General features: G+C 28.9%; 2 protein-coding genes across 2 annotated transcripts; both read left to right on the top strand.

Annotated features, from left to right (window-relative positions):
- The first annotated feature begins 1,727 nt into the window (after positions 1–1,727).
- Positions 1,728–5,164, top strand: EULS3 (hydroxyproline-rich glycoprotein family protein). The gene is made up of 4 exons (XM_012237316.4): positions 1,728–2,380; positions 2,770–2,892; positions 4,570–4,798; positions 4,883–5,164. Coding segments are annotated over exons 1-4 (912 nt in total). The 5' UTR covers positions 1,728–1,822; the 3' UTR covers positions 4,885–5,164.
- A 6,262-nt stretch (positions 5,165–11,426) lies between these two features.
- Positions 11,427–13,449, top strand: LOC105650416 (NAC domain-containing protein 87). The gene is made up of 3 exons (XM_012237315.4): positions 11,427–11,896; positions 12,080–12,360; positions 12,558–13,449. The coding sequence occupies exons 1-3, from the start codon at positions 11,710–11,712 to the stop codon at positions 13,242–13,244; spliced, it is 1,155 nt and encodes a 384-aa protein (XP_012092705.1). The 5' UTR covers positions 11,427–11,709; the 3' UTR covers positions 13,245–13,449.
- Positions 13,450–17,876: the final 4,427 nt, after the last annotated feature.

Here is a 17,876-nt window from a genome sequence, read left to right as displayed (position 1 = left end):
TATATATATATTTTTTTTTTTTTTTTTTTTTTTTTGAATATGATCTTGAATTTTTTTTTAATTAATTGCATCTTTCTTCAACTCTTGGGTATTATAAAAATTCAAGATATGAAGTTAAATCTTATTATTTCAATTTATGATATAACTGTGTCCATGTTTGGTCCGTTTTCCTGGAAATATACTTTCTAGAATGTATTCTGCAAATTGAAATTGAAATGTATTTACTAATACGGTGAATTGATAAATGAATAACTTCTCCAACCGTTCTTAAGCAATTTACTTCCCTTGCATAAGGGAAGTTAAATGATCTAGTTTATGGAAAGTAAAATTGATAATATGCAATCAAATACAAGCATCGAAAAAATTACACTTTCCTAGTATATTTACCTAAAGCAAATATCTTCTGTATATTTTATTTATTTAGGACTTTTTCTGTCTGAGAATATAAATCGTTTTAGGGTAATTATTTAGTTCTAAAATATAAGACGTTTTAAGGAGTAATAAATAATGTTTATTTAAATTTTATTCTTATTTATATTGGATAAAATAATTAGCTCAATAGATTATCCTTAACGTTGAGATAAAAAAAATAATTCAATCAAATTACTTTTAATTTTATAACAATTTATAAAAATTAATTGTTATTTAATCGCGACATATAAATTTTAAACTATGTATGTTTTGTAGGAAGGGAGTATATAGTAGTATCATTGACAAGGCACATGCACATGTTTGAAGTGCTACAAACATAAAATACAGCAGTAAATTTTAGCTGTGAGTTAAGGTTTTAGAATCAGAGCAAAGAAAGAGATTTCGAAACATAGGTAATCACAAAGGAACGAACCTTTATCCAGTGCATTGCACCATATTGATGGTAATGTAAACCACATCCGAATGTTCGAAAATGAACGATCCTCGTACGTTAAAATTAAATCTTTACCACTCTATTCTAGGGGTTTACCTCCGTTCCTCATTATTGATGGCAACGTATAACTATTGCTGATTATTAATTATTTTTTTCAACTTTATCTATATTTATTATATGTAATTTATTCGTATATTTACATTTAAGAATGACAATTTAAACATTATATTATTTTTTTAAAAAAATAAATGAATTTCAATCATTTTGTTAATTATTGTTAAAAGAACAAATGTTACTATTAAAGTGGAACAGATGAAGTATAAGTAAAATAATGATTATTATTAGATGATTTGATAAGAAATTTTAATGAAAATTAGAAGATGAATTTCAAAAAATTAATAGATTTTCAAAATTGGTGGTTAGATATTTTGTACATCACCTGGGTACCCATGAACAGTAAACAATTTAAACCACTAAATCTATCTCCAAAAGATAGATTATCCATTTAAAAAATTCACTACAAATTATATACACGTCTGAATAAAATAAAATCAAAAAAATCTCAACATAGAACAGAAGGGAGAGATCACAATATAAATAATATAGATCTAGCCAAACATATATAAGTCTATAATTTATTTAATAAAAAAATAAAAATTCATAAAAAAAACTATAAAATTTTTCAAAATATTTATTTTCACGTTTAAGCTGTTCCACGCCTAATTTATTTATACAACCTTTAATTTTTGTTTTATCTATTAAATACTTCCATTTATAAAATGAAAATATTAAAGGCTTCGATTAATAAAATTATTTATTTAAAAATAAAAAAAATTTGTTAAATATTGCAGTGTGTAAACGCGTGTCACACTCTGTTCTGTAGTGTTCATACTTCGTTAGTATCTTCTCGACGCTCATCAGTCATAAATCAATTCACTTCTCTGCTGCTCAACCACCATGGAATTCCCTTTCGGCCACCACTCTCACCACCACCACCGGAGAGACGATGATGAGGACGAAAGAAGAGAATACTACCCACCACCAGATTCTGCTCCACCACCACCAGCCCCATATCTAACAGATGATCAATATGCACCGCCGCCGCCGCCCCCCTATTATCAAGAAACTCCATATCCACCTCCACCGTTTTCTAGACCCCATTATGAAGAAAATGAGTATGCACGTCCACCACCACCCGGAATTCAAGAAACCCACGTGTATCACACATCTCACAATCAAGAACTTGACTCCCCTCTTGATTATCCACCACCAATCCAAGTGACCCATGTTTCTCATGAAAGAATTGAGGATGAGAGTGAAACGCACCATTCTTTTAGACCCCATTTGCCATCTTTTATTCAGCAACACATTCATCACTCTGGCACTGCTCCTGGGCTTGACCTTTCTAATAAACCTACCTATAAGGTTTATAGCAAGGCTGACCCTAATTATCACCTTACGATCAGGGAGGGGAAAGTGATCCTAGCACGGACCGATCCTTCTGATGACTTTCAAGTACGAAAATTTCAAACTTTCTTTTCATTTTTGACCTCAATTTGACTTTTTTTTTTTTTTTTGCTATCTTGTTTTGTTTGTTGATTTTAGTATTTCCTTTTGGTTGCTTATGTAATGTTATTGGAATTTTTTGAATGTATCGTTTTTGTTGTTTTCTCGTGATTATCTGATCTGATCATCTGATCCTGTTTTCTGCAATTCAAAACTCAATCAGCGAAGCAACATCATGTGATTTTATTTTACAATGTTATACAATATAATCCATTTGTTGATTAATCAATCATGTTCTGATTAATTGATTTGATCTCCCTGTTTACCCTTTTATTTCCTGAATTTGTATTTGGAGCTGATTTGGTGGAATTGTGGTGATTGTTGTGTTGCTGTGGTAGAACTGGTACAAAGATGAGAAGTACAGCACAAGAGTGAAGGATGAGGAAGGTTTTCCCTGCTTTGCTTTAGTTAATAAAGCCACTGGTCAGGCCATGAAGCATTCCATTGGAGACACTCATCCTGTAAGATATCTCTGGAATTTTAATCTTCAACGTTGCATTTTTATGTCTTCTACTGTCTTTTAACCCTTTCATTTGAAATTTAATAGTTTGTAATGTGTTGCATTTTTTTTCCTCCTTCATGGTTAGCCCTAGCAGATGTTGCAATATCAATGAATTGGTGTTTTATCCTAAAAGTAACCATTACACTTTGCCAAAGAAGAAAAAAAAGATCCCCATCATATAATTATTAGTTGCATTCCCTGTTGATAAGGGAAGTTTGAGACTCCTGTATATTAGATGACAAGAAACAGAGTTGATGACTTTTTTTTCTTGTGACTGTTAAATGTAACATATGTTGATTATTGTTGATCTCATGATTGTAATCTCCATGTTCTGTAAGTTTCATCTATTTAAGATCTGATAGTCAGTGCTGTGAAGACATTTTTGTAGAAATTATAAATTCGTAATTCTGAAAATTGGATAGAGGGGGATTGAACATGGTGAAGTTTCCTCTTTTCTTATACGGCTGATCATTGACATGCATTATAACATGAAGATGAATGTCACCTTTAAAATGAGAAGAGGGCCTCTCTTCACTAGAGTTCCTTCTAGAATTATCTGCACCTTCCTGGAATCTCTTCTTGTTCTCTAATCGCAAACCATCATCTCTTTAGAATTCTTCTTGAAAAGATCAGGTCAAGCCTATTTCTTTGCTGTCATTGTACTCGAATGTTCACAGTTGTTGAAGCTTACATTTATGATTGACTTTTAGCAAATGTATTTAGCATCTTTGCTTTCAATTGGACCTTATGTGGAGAAGGACAAGCATCATTTTGAGGCTTAGAATGTTGTAGGTCCCTATGTGTGCAAGAGAGATTTTTATGGGGGTTCATCTTGCAGCTATCTAGGTGTTATTAGTGTCTTTGTTGCATTAGTTCTCTTTACGTCAGTACTCTTATTCTAGAAATTGTCGTTACTTCTTTGCTCCAATTATACCAGTTGTACCCAATTTTATTTAACAGTCTGTACCGGAGCAAGTTGGTGAGGGACTTTGTTCTTTGTTGAGTAAAAATTGCAGCACGTAGTAGGATATTAACACTTGTTCCAAAGTTCTTGTAACAATGTCCTCCATGATGCGGTGCTTATCCGCCTGCAAACTGACAGATTCACACACCCTTAAAATTTGTGTGTGTTGCACACATGATAATGCCACCCAGCATAAACACACAACTAATCTACCACATGACCACATCCGTCTTGTTTGGTGTCTCAAATGTATAGTCCTATGCTTTTTCACACTGTAAGTGCAAGCTTTACATGGTCCAAAATAGATGGCCTAAGTTTATATTCATTGCAAGTGCAAGTTGGTTTCAACTCAAGCATGGAAAGCTTTCGAAGCTTCTCTTATGCCACCGGGGAGGTGCTCAAGGCTAGCAGGCATGGGTACCATGTAGATATTTTTTATCTAATGACAGACACAGATTCTTGCCAGATTTTAATTTCTTAGTCAATCAAGAAATATTGCGTCTTTCACTTTTGGATAATAGCTTTCAGAATTGACTTCTCCTGTGAACACTATGGTCTTTGTATGGCAATACAATGTGGCCCTTGATAAAATACAATTAACATACTTTTCCTGAATAACTTGCTATGATGTTACCAAAGCTAAAACTTGTATGAATGAAAATGTGTCTGCAGGTGCAGCTGGTTCCTTATAATCCAGATGTGCTTGATGAGTCCATTCTATGGACTGAAGGCAGGGATTTAGGTGATGGCTTCAGAGCTGTGAGGATGGTGAACAACATTCACCTTAATGTGGATGCTTTCCATGGTGATAAGCATTCTGGTGGTGTCCGTGATGGTACTATTATTGTGCTCTGGAAATGGAACAAAGGAGATAACCAGCGATGGAGGATCACTCCACACTGTAAGTTCCCTCAACTTTTAAAATACAAAGAATTGCAGATCCTATAGAAAATATTATTTTGCTAATTACTTTCTTTAAATGCAGGAATATTATATTTTGTGAGTGCTGCAATTTCTAGCAGCTATATCAGATTTGCTAAGTGTTGGTTGGGAGGAATAAGGAATGTTATCAGATTTGCTAAGTGAGGTTTTGTTTTCTTTAAAATTTGAAAAACTGTTGTGTGGCTAAGACTATAGTACTGCTACTTCTGCTATATGTTATATTTATGTGCAACTATGTCTAATATGTGAACTGTTGTAAACATATATATGCTTGTATAGTTGCTATGAACTTTATATATGATATATGTTATTATTATTATTGTTATATTCTCTTGTAGTTCCCTCTGCAGTCATTTTCCTCGTTCAACGACCTTCATTTATTTGAGATCTTTAGGTAGAAATTGCTAAATTGCATATGAGCTTTTGGTGGGGCTAGTGACAGTCTAACTCTTACCAGTTATCACTTCTTTCTGCTGCTTTGGAGGCTTTAAAGCCCTAATTTTAGAACACTCCACCTCTACCCCACAAAAAAAAAAAAAAAAAAAAAAATATATATATATATATATATATATATATATATATATATATATATAATAATAATAAGATTAAGTGAGTCCTGGCTGACAAGTGTCTTAACTTTTTGAGTGTTGAAGCTTCCTTCTACAACTAAACTAAGATCAACAGTAGTGGACTATGGACCTACTTCTTTCAATTATTAGATAGGGCAGAGCCCACACCTTTGACCTCATTAAAAATAGCTTAAAGTGGGCTTTGTGGTTTTCATTTGAAGATGTTTCAAGTAATGCTATTTTAGTTTTTTTTATATAGAGTCAGAGGATTCGAACCTGAATTTATCGTCAGGGCCTTTGGTGTGCAGTACTTAAGCATTAATCCATCTGATTTTCAGATATTTATTAATATATGGAACCAATTTGGGTATAAAAGATATGATTTTTACTTTTATTTTTAAAAAAGTACAGATATTGAACATTGATTGGATATTCTGAGAATCTTTCAAAATTTGGGTTAATTAATAATAAAAATGAAAGATTATGAAAAGCAAAGTTTAACTTGTTGTATGATATGAAAGAGTCTTTTCCAACGTGATTTAACATTCATAATAGTCTCTTTATTACGCTATCTTTAGTCAAAATATTATTTATTATTATTATTATTATTATTATTATAATTAGTCTTATTAAGTGTTACATGTACCATTTCTAACCCATAATATATATGCCAAGTGACCTTGGAATTTCAACTTTCAGATATAAATGCTTTTGAGTATCAAAACCAAACTCAGTATATTAATTAATTTATTATTATAATCACAAATTACAAGTAATTGTGATACTATTTTATATTTCCATTAAAAATAAATAAAAAGCTTCCATTCTTGTTCCCTTAGTAATAACCAGAAAATGACACTTTCTCTTTTCTTCTTGTTAGTCTGTTAATCTGGTAATTATGTTGTTTTATGTGTAACTCTATCAATTTATCCTCAAATCATATTTGTACACGTAACCCATTTCTTATTTTCATTATATAGTACTTATTTTGCTTTTAAAATATTTTAAAATGGGACTAACATTTTTGTTTAATAATAAGATGACAGTATTTGAAACGACATAATAAGAAATCTCCCTTTCAAGTATTTAAAATGAGAAAAAATCTCTAATTTCTAGATTGTCAAGTAAAAAATTAATCTTTTTTACCCTAGGAGATAAGATTAGACATTAGACATTCTAATCATTTATAATTAATTTAATAATATGATTATAACATAATATTAGTTTAATATATCCTAAAAAGGTCTACTAAAACACCCTACCAAACCATAAATGAAAAAGTCAAATATATTGACTTTAACATGATTAGTGTAAAGCTAAACCCACTTTAAATTAAATTAATAAATAAATAGAAGATTTGGAGATTAGAAAAGATTATCTTTAAAAGAGCATGTGAGAGCCATGTGTCATAAACCCTCCTTTGTCTCAATGGTGGCCAACTGTCTCAGCCCGTGAAACAGTGGCATTTAGCTTTTGGACTGAAATATTTAAATTACACTATTAATAATTAATTAAGATTAGCAGAGATGTGATAAAATAATCCAATTTTGGCCCAATAAATTACAAGATTAAAAAATAAGATTGGGAATTTGATTTTGTTTTTAATATTATTTAATAATAATAACTTGTTTGCAAGGTTAGATAAATGACATCATCTCCTCCATTTCCAATGGCTCAGATTAAGAGTATAAGGACCGCTTACAATACCCAAATAAACTATTGGTTGGATAAAACTTGAAGTTAGCTTTTTCTCTATCAAGTTTATTAGAGTTTGTTCCATAAGAAAAATCAATTAGTTTAACTTTGAGATAGATAAAATAGTGAAGATTTAAAAAAAAAGTCGAGATAAACTGAATTTATTAAAGTAGAAATTATAAATTTATAATTCAAATTTAAGCGTGAGAAGAAATTAAATTAATCAAGACCCTTTAAACCCTGAAACATCAGTTTTAGTCGCGACTATAATTTTACTGGCGGACAATGCATGTGTTGCATTATAATAAAAATTTGATTACGATTTATGAAATTTTCTACTATATGATTTATAAATAGGAAAATTGTAGGAAAAAAAAAGACAAAAATGAAATATATGCAACAATTGCTAAAGACAGGCTTCACGTTAAGGACAATTGTTTTTTATTTCAATATCATTATTATCGAAATATATAAAGTCAAAAATTTAAAAATTTAAAATCGTCGTGTATTACCATTGATTCGAATATGAAAATAATTTATTCATCATTAAATTAGTAGCCCGGTAGAAATAAATATTTAATTAGTAATGCATAACCTCATGTTTATTAAATTATATATGCCGCTTGAATTTTTGATTTTTTTTTTTTATTTACCAAGAAATATTACTTCTTAATAACTAATCATATTATTTTTCTTTATTTTTGGTAAAATGTAGGGGTTATAATATAGTACACTTGGTACATAGAATGATGCAAATGTGGCCCAACAAGATAATGCCATGAAAGAGATGGATCTGAGGTGTACCAATTCGTCACCGATCGTCACTCATCGGTGTGGCTTCTTTGCTTTGCAGTTTCGTTTGGGCTTAAAAAGTCAACAGTTTTTAAGTTACATATACAAATAGGATTAGCACTTCCTCAAGCCTTCTCTTTGTAGGGTCCACGCGTTATACTTTTATTTCTTCTTCTTTCCCTCTTTTTTTTCTCTTTTTTCTATTTATCCAAAATCACTTTTTATTTGTTTTTGGTTAATTTTTAATTATTACACACTTACCGGATTTCATTCCTTGTCTTGCGTTCTACATTTATATAATTGGTTTGAGGAATTCTATTTTGATTCGTTCAATTAATAATTTGTTGGTTTGGTAGTCATGCGCCTTGGTAAACATATATTCAGGTAACTGCAATTTCTTTTTTTTTTTTTTTTCATTTTGCAGAGGAGATATATATTTTTGAAAATATACATCTCTTTAAGTTTTGGGGTGGTCGCTATCAAAACTCTTCTGTCGTGTAATCCACAATGTTCTTTCTCTCTATTTAACCTCTTAATTAATAAAAAAATAATCTTTTCAAATTACTAATGTATATATACTTTTTTAAAAAAATTTTGACTTTTTAATTTCAAATTATATTATTATATAACGTTATGTTAAAAATGAAAAATTATGAGTGACAATCGCAATTAATTAAAATCTTCAAAGGTAGAAAAAAAAAACAAGAGAGAAATAAAATTTACAATTTTTGTCAACAAGTGATAAACATGATACAAATCAGAAATTTCTGTGCATAACATATAATACTGAAAAAATAATAATAACAAACTTTGAAGAAAAAAAAAAAGTGTGCTGAGATGGCAAATTTAGGCTGATAACTGTGAACGCAAAGAGGGAAAGTGGAAAGCAAGATCCAGCTCAGCATGATCAACTTCAAAATGTCAACACGTGGAACGAGATTTGCTTGCCCCCCACACCTAATAACAAAATTATAACTGTTATAATCAATTAATCATATATATCCTATAATATAAATATAAATCCCACTTGATTAATGTACTACTAAACTCTATTCCCTAACTATATTATATAGTCTCCACTTGATTAACGTGCTACTAATCTGATAACTACATTGTGATTAATTATTAGGGTTCTTCAACAATTGATTGCAATTAGAACACGGGCATAGAATTTTTATAAATTGGTCGATTATTATTTTCTTTTTTTTTTTTTTTCTATTTACAAGGTCTTCGCTCTTAATTTAGGAAGATATTTTCAAATAAAATTCTCACAACAGTAGTAATTTTAAATTTCAGAATTCATTTAAGAATTTAGTTTAATGGCTAAAGCTGACGTTTTGGAATTTAAAGATTTCAAATTCAATTTTTAATCGTGTTCCTCTAATGTTAACAATGTAGATAACCAAACTTATAAAAAATTTGTCTGTATTGTCAATTTGATTAAAAATGAGGGGAAAAAAGGAAATAGACAAAAAAAGTGGCTAGGACTGAAATTGTTTATAAAAAATAATTTGGAGCAGTTGCGGTTAAAACAGGAGGAGTTGATGTTGGAACCGTAATAGTTGATTTTCCAACTGTCGGCGCCGAGATGTTTACTTTGTTAGGCTCTTGATTTGGAATTTGGAAACATTTACATTTATACTGTACAAAAACTATTTTTGCAACTAAGCTATATGCCTATCGATCTATGCTTACAAATTTTTAGTCAATAATTGTTGCTATTAGATAGTCAAAATTATGTTTTAATATATAAAATCACAACAAGAATGCTAATTAAGAAATTTTATTATAAATAAATTTTAATTGAATTATATTATTTTACTGAGTGTTCTAAATACAAAATCATATAATTTAATCATTAAACAAACAATAAAATTTCAATTTACAATTATTAACTAATTTAAAATTAATTATGTGAACATTCATAGTGCAAACCAATATTTTATATTTTATAATTCTTTTTTCGTGAATTTATGATTTATAATTTTTGAAGTAGAGATAAAACTTTTATTTAGTTTTCAAGGATATTTATGAAAATTTTGAATCAATTATATTATAAAATATTTATTAAATTTCGTGCATTGACATTTTGGGTAAGTGGAATTCAAACGAAGATTCTAAATTTTTTATTATCTTTTCTTTTTAATTTAACTCAAGGTCAAAATATGTTCTATTTTATTTGAAAAATATGGAAATGATAATTAAATTTAAACTTAATTTTTTTAAGTTAAATTTTGTGAATAATTATTTTATTACAAAACTAAAATTGACTAGTTATATTAAATTCAAAATTCTTTTCTTAATATTGTGTGGTGGAGGGTCCAAATTAACCATCACTATATATATATATATTTATGAAGAATGAATTAAGATTAAAAATAAATACATATTTCATAATTATGTGTATATAAAATAGAAAAAGAAAAATGAAATTGGAAATAGATATAAGGACCATCTATGAAAGATTTAATTATAGTAGATAGAATAGTAAAGAAAATAAATTTATAATTAACTAAAATATTTGCAAATAATGAAGACTAGTAAGCCAACTGGCAAATGAGAAACTTCATTGAAGTTTCTTCTTTTTGATCTTTTCTTTGGTTTCTTGACTTTTGAGTTATAATATATAGTTCCCTAGATTCCCTCCATTTGTATGTGGAGGGAATAATTATCCTCTTTTGATCCAATTAGAAGCTCCTTTTGTTTTTCACATTTGGGAATTTTAAATTAAGTCAATAATCATTATCTTCATCATTTTTTCAAAATATTTTAACAGATTTTTAAAGTTTCTTCATTCATCTATATCTATCTAAAGTTTAATTCTTAATTCTTAATTATTTTACTTTTTTTTTATTACACACGTATTTTAATGCTCGAGTCCGGATACTATGTCAATAAATAATTTTAATACGGCGACTTTAAGTGTAAAATTAATTCATGATCTTATAAGCAAAATTGGGGAGATATATTTACTTTCACTGATTCAATTATCTGACGCTCTTGTTTATTTTCTTTTTGAATAAAGAAATTAAATTATTTTAATACAGTCGAATGGCACGTGGTAATAAGCTAATCAAGGTAATAAGCTAGCGAAGCCAACAAAAGAACGGCAGAGAGAAATTGACAAATTCAGGTAGATACAGCGGTAAAGCTAACAAGGTTTTTTTGAAACTGTTCAAATACGTATGCTTTGAACTGAGACTTGATTAGAAGAAGGCTAATTATGGATTAAATTAGAATTAGATAACATTTAATTCCTAAAAGGTTAGGTATTTTTAAGCAGATAAAAAGGACTTATATATATATATATATATATATATATATATTTAAATGACTTTGATTTAATTTTTTTAATGTGAAATTAAAGGTTGGAGGGAGAAGAGGGTTATAGAAACATGCAATATGGGTCCCACTCCCACACCAGCACAGAGAGAGAACAGAAATCTTCTTCTGGCTCTTACCATTTCTTTTTTCACATTCATTTTCAAACAGGTAGATATTGCTAAGAAAACAACATTTCCTCATCAAAGACCCACAAATAAAATAAAATAAAAATAAAAATAAAACCCAAGTGTTGAACTCTCTATTAGAGGCTTCTCCTATACTGCAACAAAAGTTCCTTGCTGTCCACGGATCTTTCCTCATCAAAACTCCTCTATTTAAGCTCTATATTTTGCCTGTGCTATACTTTCTCAACTGTTCTCTCTTTCTCAGCTTCTACAAATCTTCTCTTCCTGTATTTCTTTCTTTCTTTATATATTATTATAAATATCAGGTTCTTGAATTTTGAGTTCTTGTTCTTGTTGATATATTAATGGAAGAATCTATTGTGGTGAACAAAGGAGAGCATGTTATCGATCTGCCACCTGGTTTCCGATTCCACCCCACCGATGAAGAGATAATAACTCATTATCTTACTGAAAAGGTAATGAATAGCAGTTTCAGTGCATGTGCTATTGGTGAAGTTGATCTCAATAAGTGCGAACCATGGGATTTACCTAGTAAGATTCCTTTTTCTTTCTTTACGGCTCTTCATTCTTGTCAGTGTTATTTTCTTTCTTTTTTTTTTTTACTCATTTCTTGAATTTTCCCGTTCTTGATTTGTTGTGTATGTGAATTGAATTTTCCTTCTTGAATTGTTCCTTTGTTGAATAACTCTTGTGTACGCAATTTGATTTTGACAGAGAAAGCAAAGATGGGCGAGAAAGAATGGTATTTCTTTTGCCAGAGAGATAGGAAATATCCAACCGGTATGAGAACTAATCGAGCAACGGAGGCCGGATATTGGAAAGCTACAGGAAAAGATAAAGAAATCTACAAAGGAAAAAATTGCCTTGTTGGAATGAAAAAGACTCTTGTTTTCTACAGAGGAAGAGCTCCTAAAGGAGAAAAAACCAATTGGGTTATGCATGAATATAGACTTGAAGGCAAATTTTCTTATTACAACCTACCTAAAGCTGCAAAGGTAACAAAATTCAGTCTAACAAAAATAAATTTAATTAAAAATTCTTCTAATAATTAATTGCTTGAATCATTTTACATTTTTATGTTGGTAGAGAGTCTTTTTCATTCCCTTTTCTTTTACTTTATTTTACTTTAGTGTAAATGAAGAATCTATAAAAATATGCTAATAAAATTTATTTATGCTTTTTTTTTTCACAGGATGAATGGGTTGTTTGTAGGGTTTTCCATAAGAGTACCGGAATCAAGAAAACTTCAATTCAAGAACTTCTAAGAGGGAATTCTATAGGTGATGATTTCTTGGATTATTCTTCACTCCCACCTCTAATGGATACTCCTCTTCATTCTAACCGGCCTAGTTCGAGCTTCAACGGAGATGAAGATAATTATGATTACAAGACTATAAAAATATCATCATTTGATGGGAATTACTTGCCCCACCTGTCTACTTCTATTATTAACAACAATAATAATAGTAATCTTCAACTTCAAACTCAAAATCCCACCTACCAAACACTTCAAAACTCCATTTTTCACCCTCAAATTTCAGCTTCAAATAATCCTATCTTCACCTTCCAAACAAACCCAAATATGTCTGGTTATTTTCAAAACTCTAGCTTTGATGGTACTAACCAAACCCTTTTAAGAGCTTTAGCTGGGCAAGGAAAAGAATGCAAGACTGAACAATATTCATCTAACCAATCTATGGCTACTCTATCACAAGAAACTGGCCTTAGTACTGATGTGAACACCACAACAGAAATATCATCGGTCGTGTCCAAGCAAGAAATTGGAAGCAGCAAGGTTTATCATGATGATCTTGATCATCAAGGTCCATCATCATCAGTTGGCCCCATTGCAGATTTAGAAGTCTTGTGGGATTACTAATTAGTGAAATATATATAGATATGATCGTTGGAAAATATAGTTGTGGTGGGGGTGCATATATGCCTGTGTTTTTACTTAAGTATTTTTAGGTAATTTCAGTAGTTTTTTTAAATGTTTTTATTGTTGAGTTCAGATGATCAATACTTTTGTATAGATGATTAATTATAGGTTTAATTAAATTCATGGTGTCTAAAGCTTTTCGAGATTTCATTTTTAGTCACAGATACTCAAAAAAAAAAAAAAAAAAAAAAAAAAAAAGAGAAAAGATTCCATGAATATATATACTTCGTGTACATTTATAATTTATTCTTTCATATTAGTACATTTTATTCTTTTGTTTTTTATTTTTAATAAATTATTCTTGAATTTAATCAATATTTACTTTCTTGATTTCTATAGTAGATGAAACGGTGCAGTAATATCTTAACTCCAGATTGGCACTTGTGCAGACATCCTAATCAATCAATTAATCGAAAGGTCTTAAATTCTTGATGCATCTGATATATATAAGTTAAAGAAATTCTTTTCATAAAAAATAAAAATTCTTGAAAAAAATGTTTTTCTTTAATTATGCGCTTATGTATATCCATTATTTTTTCTTGCTTATACATTAAGAATGTGCAGCCAATTACACTTCTTCTCTTTAATGAAGAAATGAAAGGGAAGGAAAGGGACTGTGATGTGGTTAATATATAATTAATTAATTATGACATCATATATATTCAAAGCTGATTTGATTTCGACTATTTTAGGATATATACACATATATACAACGAATCAATAAATTTTAGCCCCCAGTTTAAGATTAAAAAGAAGAAGAATCACGTGAATTATTCCCTGAATCTACGCAGCAGATGCCTCTATGTAAAAGATTTTTAATACTAATTATAACATTAACATTAATTATGTAATTAGGTTTCTTGAAAAATTGCTTAATCTTCTCTTCCGTCCAAAGAAACTAAATAATTAATATATTATTTACATGTAAGTGTAACACACGGCTCGCTTTTATGTTCTTGTGCATAATTAATTATTAGTTAAAGCTAAATCTATGTCCGTTAGGCAAATTAGAGCTATGCACCGCTCTAATCTACCTAGCAAACTGAATTTCAATCCTAAGAAAAATTGAAAAACTGGGTTCATACAATAGTAGTTTAATAGTCGAAGGTCTGTCTTCTAATACAGAAATCATATAAACATTACAAATAAAGCGTAAGATACGAGAATTAAATTGAAGTCATTTGTTATGTTTTAATGAAGTTGAGCTAAAAAGGGATAACAGAAAAGAGAAAAGGGTGATGACAGAGAAGAGAAAGAGTTAAAGGTAAGAGTAGAATCAGTTATTGAAAGAGAAGAAAGACGAAAGGTTGATTATTAATTTCTGAAATGGAAAATGCAAAAGTGTAACGATTATCTTACTTTCTATTGAAAGCAAAGCTTTTTGGTTTTGGGGAGAGACTTGCAGGGAAGTTAACCGTCCATTTTGGTTACTTGATCCAGTGAAAGGGAATTAAATAGCAAGTTTTTTATTCTAAGTAATTAGTAAGGAAGCAAGAGAAAAATTAAAGAGAGTATATTCTTTCAATCAAGAAAGTTAAAAGAAAAGAAAGAAACCCTTATTTGTTGCATGAAAACATGGAGACACCAACCAATCAAGATTCTACACCTCGTTTTTCCTACATCGCTGTCGCCTACTAAAGTGAACATATATATTCTGCAATTCCTTCTCCTTAAGCTTATCTCGTTTTAATGTCATCTCATTCCCTACTAATTAACTCATCTCATTCTTCTTCTCCTTCTTTTCTTTTTTTCAGTTTCATATATCTATTTATGTTCTTGTCAATTAATATCAATCTAGAGTTATTATGAAAAGGGCAACCAACGACTTTCAACGAGACAAGTTTCAATTCCAAAAAAATATATATGTGGTGAGAAAAATCTAAATGTAATTAACTTAGTGAATTCTTTTGAACGTTGGTGGTGTGAAGATATAGATATATGGCTTGTCAATTTATGGCTTTTAGACATGAAGGAGCTATCTTAAGAAATGATGGGTTATTACACAAAAATATTTTGACTTTCATTTTATCGGTCTTTTTAAACCTAATCTCCTATCTATCACCTGCTTTGACAAAGAGTTTCTAGCATGCAGGTTAAGTATTGTTTAGGTAAATTTCACATGTCATTAATGAAAGCAGCATCAATATATATTGCATTACTAATTAATTAATCAATCAATTCCCAATTTGTTCTAGAATACCGCTATTTTATACTAATATATTTATTTTGTCTCGAAATATAAGTTGTTTAAGGTTTTTGCACAGGTTAAAAAAGCATTAATTCTCCTAAATTATAATAAATTTAAAAATAATTTGATCAAATTTATTATATATAATGTAAAGAAAGATAAATTTAGAAAAACATCAATTGTCAGTCTTTAAAATACTCAAAACGACATATATTTTAAAATAGAATAATCTCCCATAAACGATTTATATTGTTTGATTTATTTTTATCACGAGCTACCAAAATGAAAGAAAAACAACAACCGAGAGGAAAATTCAAAAAAGAAAAAGAAATTAACCGACATTCCCTAATCTTTGATCAATTTCTACAAGAATAGATTAAGAAATTTCTGAGCAGTTTCCAAGGGAAAAAGAATTCCATAAAGCTTTTGTGTACGTAGTTGGCACCACATGCACAGAAATTACAACTTGAGTTCAAAATTTTCATGTGAGCATATAGTGTTTGAATATATGAAGCTTCTTAATTAGATGCATGTGGTAGCTGTTGGTCTTTTCCTTATTAATTATGACACAGTATTAGTCTATATATAATATGATTTATTATATATTAGTGCAAATTTTTAATTTAATTAGTGCAATTTAAAATTTCATATGTTCAAATTTATTTTTACAGTGTCTTTTTCCGTTAAAAACATAATATTACTTGCAATCTGATATTATCTGATCTGGTCCAATTCGAGACCTACAAATTTGGTCCAGAATTAATTCAAAGTCTATTTTTGTAGGCCGGTTTGATATGCAATTCAAACCGAACCTGCCTAAAAAAAAGCACGATCCAAAGTGGTCTAACTCGCCTGACTCAACCTAGTTTCCCCGCCGCCCTCAATCACCCGCACAAGTATCATTTTAAATTCAGGTTATTGTTAAAACATAAGAGTAAATTATTATTTAGTCCCCATAATTTAGTGAAATTTACAAATCAGTATTTTTATCTTCTTAAATTAATTAAATCGTTCTCTTTTAAAATTGCCATTCAACTAAAGAACTCTTTTTTTTTTTTTTTCTTTAATTAAAATTTGATGAAATATCAATTTTAATCTTAATGAAAATTGAAATTTTCTTTTGCATACCATCATCTAATCAAACCCTATTAATTTTATCCTAAAGATCACCAATCTTAATTCATATTAATTAGGAATAAAAAGCCATGTATATGTTTAGATTAAATTTTATCAAATAAAATTTGAATTTTGATCTTTGATATATAAAATATTCATTTGCTTTTCTAGTTGACTAACCAAAAATGGTAAAATTTTCATAAAGTATTTACAATTAATTAACAATAATAAATATAAAGGAAATTTTAAATGGAGCCCTAAAAATAAATATTTTTATAATAGAGACTAGTACTAAATAGTAATTCAGCCAAAACAAAATTGAATTTCAAAATCAATCAGTAATTAGAAAGTTAATGCATCACCACTCACTGCATTTAAACCATCCAAAGTCACTGAAAATTAGTATATATATATATATATATATATATATATATATATATATATATATACAAATTAATCAAAGTCAGAAGAAATTAAAATGATTTAAATCACAAAATCCTTGCGTGATATGAATTATTAATTAATACTATTTCCTACGTCATATGTACTACAAATAATTAATATTAATTACATTATTATATTAAAATTTCTACTATTTTCTTAATTGATATAACACGTTTGTTATAAATCATTTTCATTGTAAGAATATTTAAGTTAATGAAAATGAAATTTGTTAATCAAAGTCATTCAAATATACAATATATGGTGATTTTTTAAAAATTTTAAATAATTTTTAATTATAAATTATCACCTCTCTTTCCTCAATCCTATCCTTTCATGGGGATGTCCCACACTTGACAATTGACAACAAAAAAAACTAAAAGGCTTAACTGTATATCTAAAGTTAAAAGACATGTGCCCCTGCGCTTTTAGCTTTGCACCTTTACTTTCTTTTCTTTTTTTTTTTTTCTTTTTCTAATTCTATTTTTCTGGTTGGAATTTCCAGTGAGATACCCATATTATGAGATTTGAATGACAAAATTTAAATATTTTATATATTTAACACATGTATTTATTTAATAAAGAAAAACATGTCACAATATGTGAAATTGATAAATATTTTTATGACTTTAATTCTATAGTTTTGAAAAAGAGAAAACCTAATATTTTCATTTTTTTTTTTTTTTGCTAATGATAAATATATAAATCCTTTAATTTTATTTCAATAATGTCCTTCAATTAATTAGCTAATTAATTAATAATATAGAACTTAACCAATTAGCTAAATTGACCCAGACCAGCTAATACATATATATATATATATAACA

Source organism: Jatropha curcas, chromosome 2, assembly GCF_041381405.1.
Source record: "Jatropha curcas cultivar XTBG-Jc1 chromosome 2, XTBG_Jcur_1.0, whole genome shotgun sequence".
Taxonomy (NCBI): domain Eukaryota; kingdom Viridiplantae; phylum Streptophyta; class Magnoliopsida; order Malpighiales; family Euphorbiaceae; genus Jatropha; species Jatropha curcas.
Note: the sequence above shows the minus strand (reverse complement) of the source record. Positions and strands in the feature narration are given on the sequence as shown.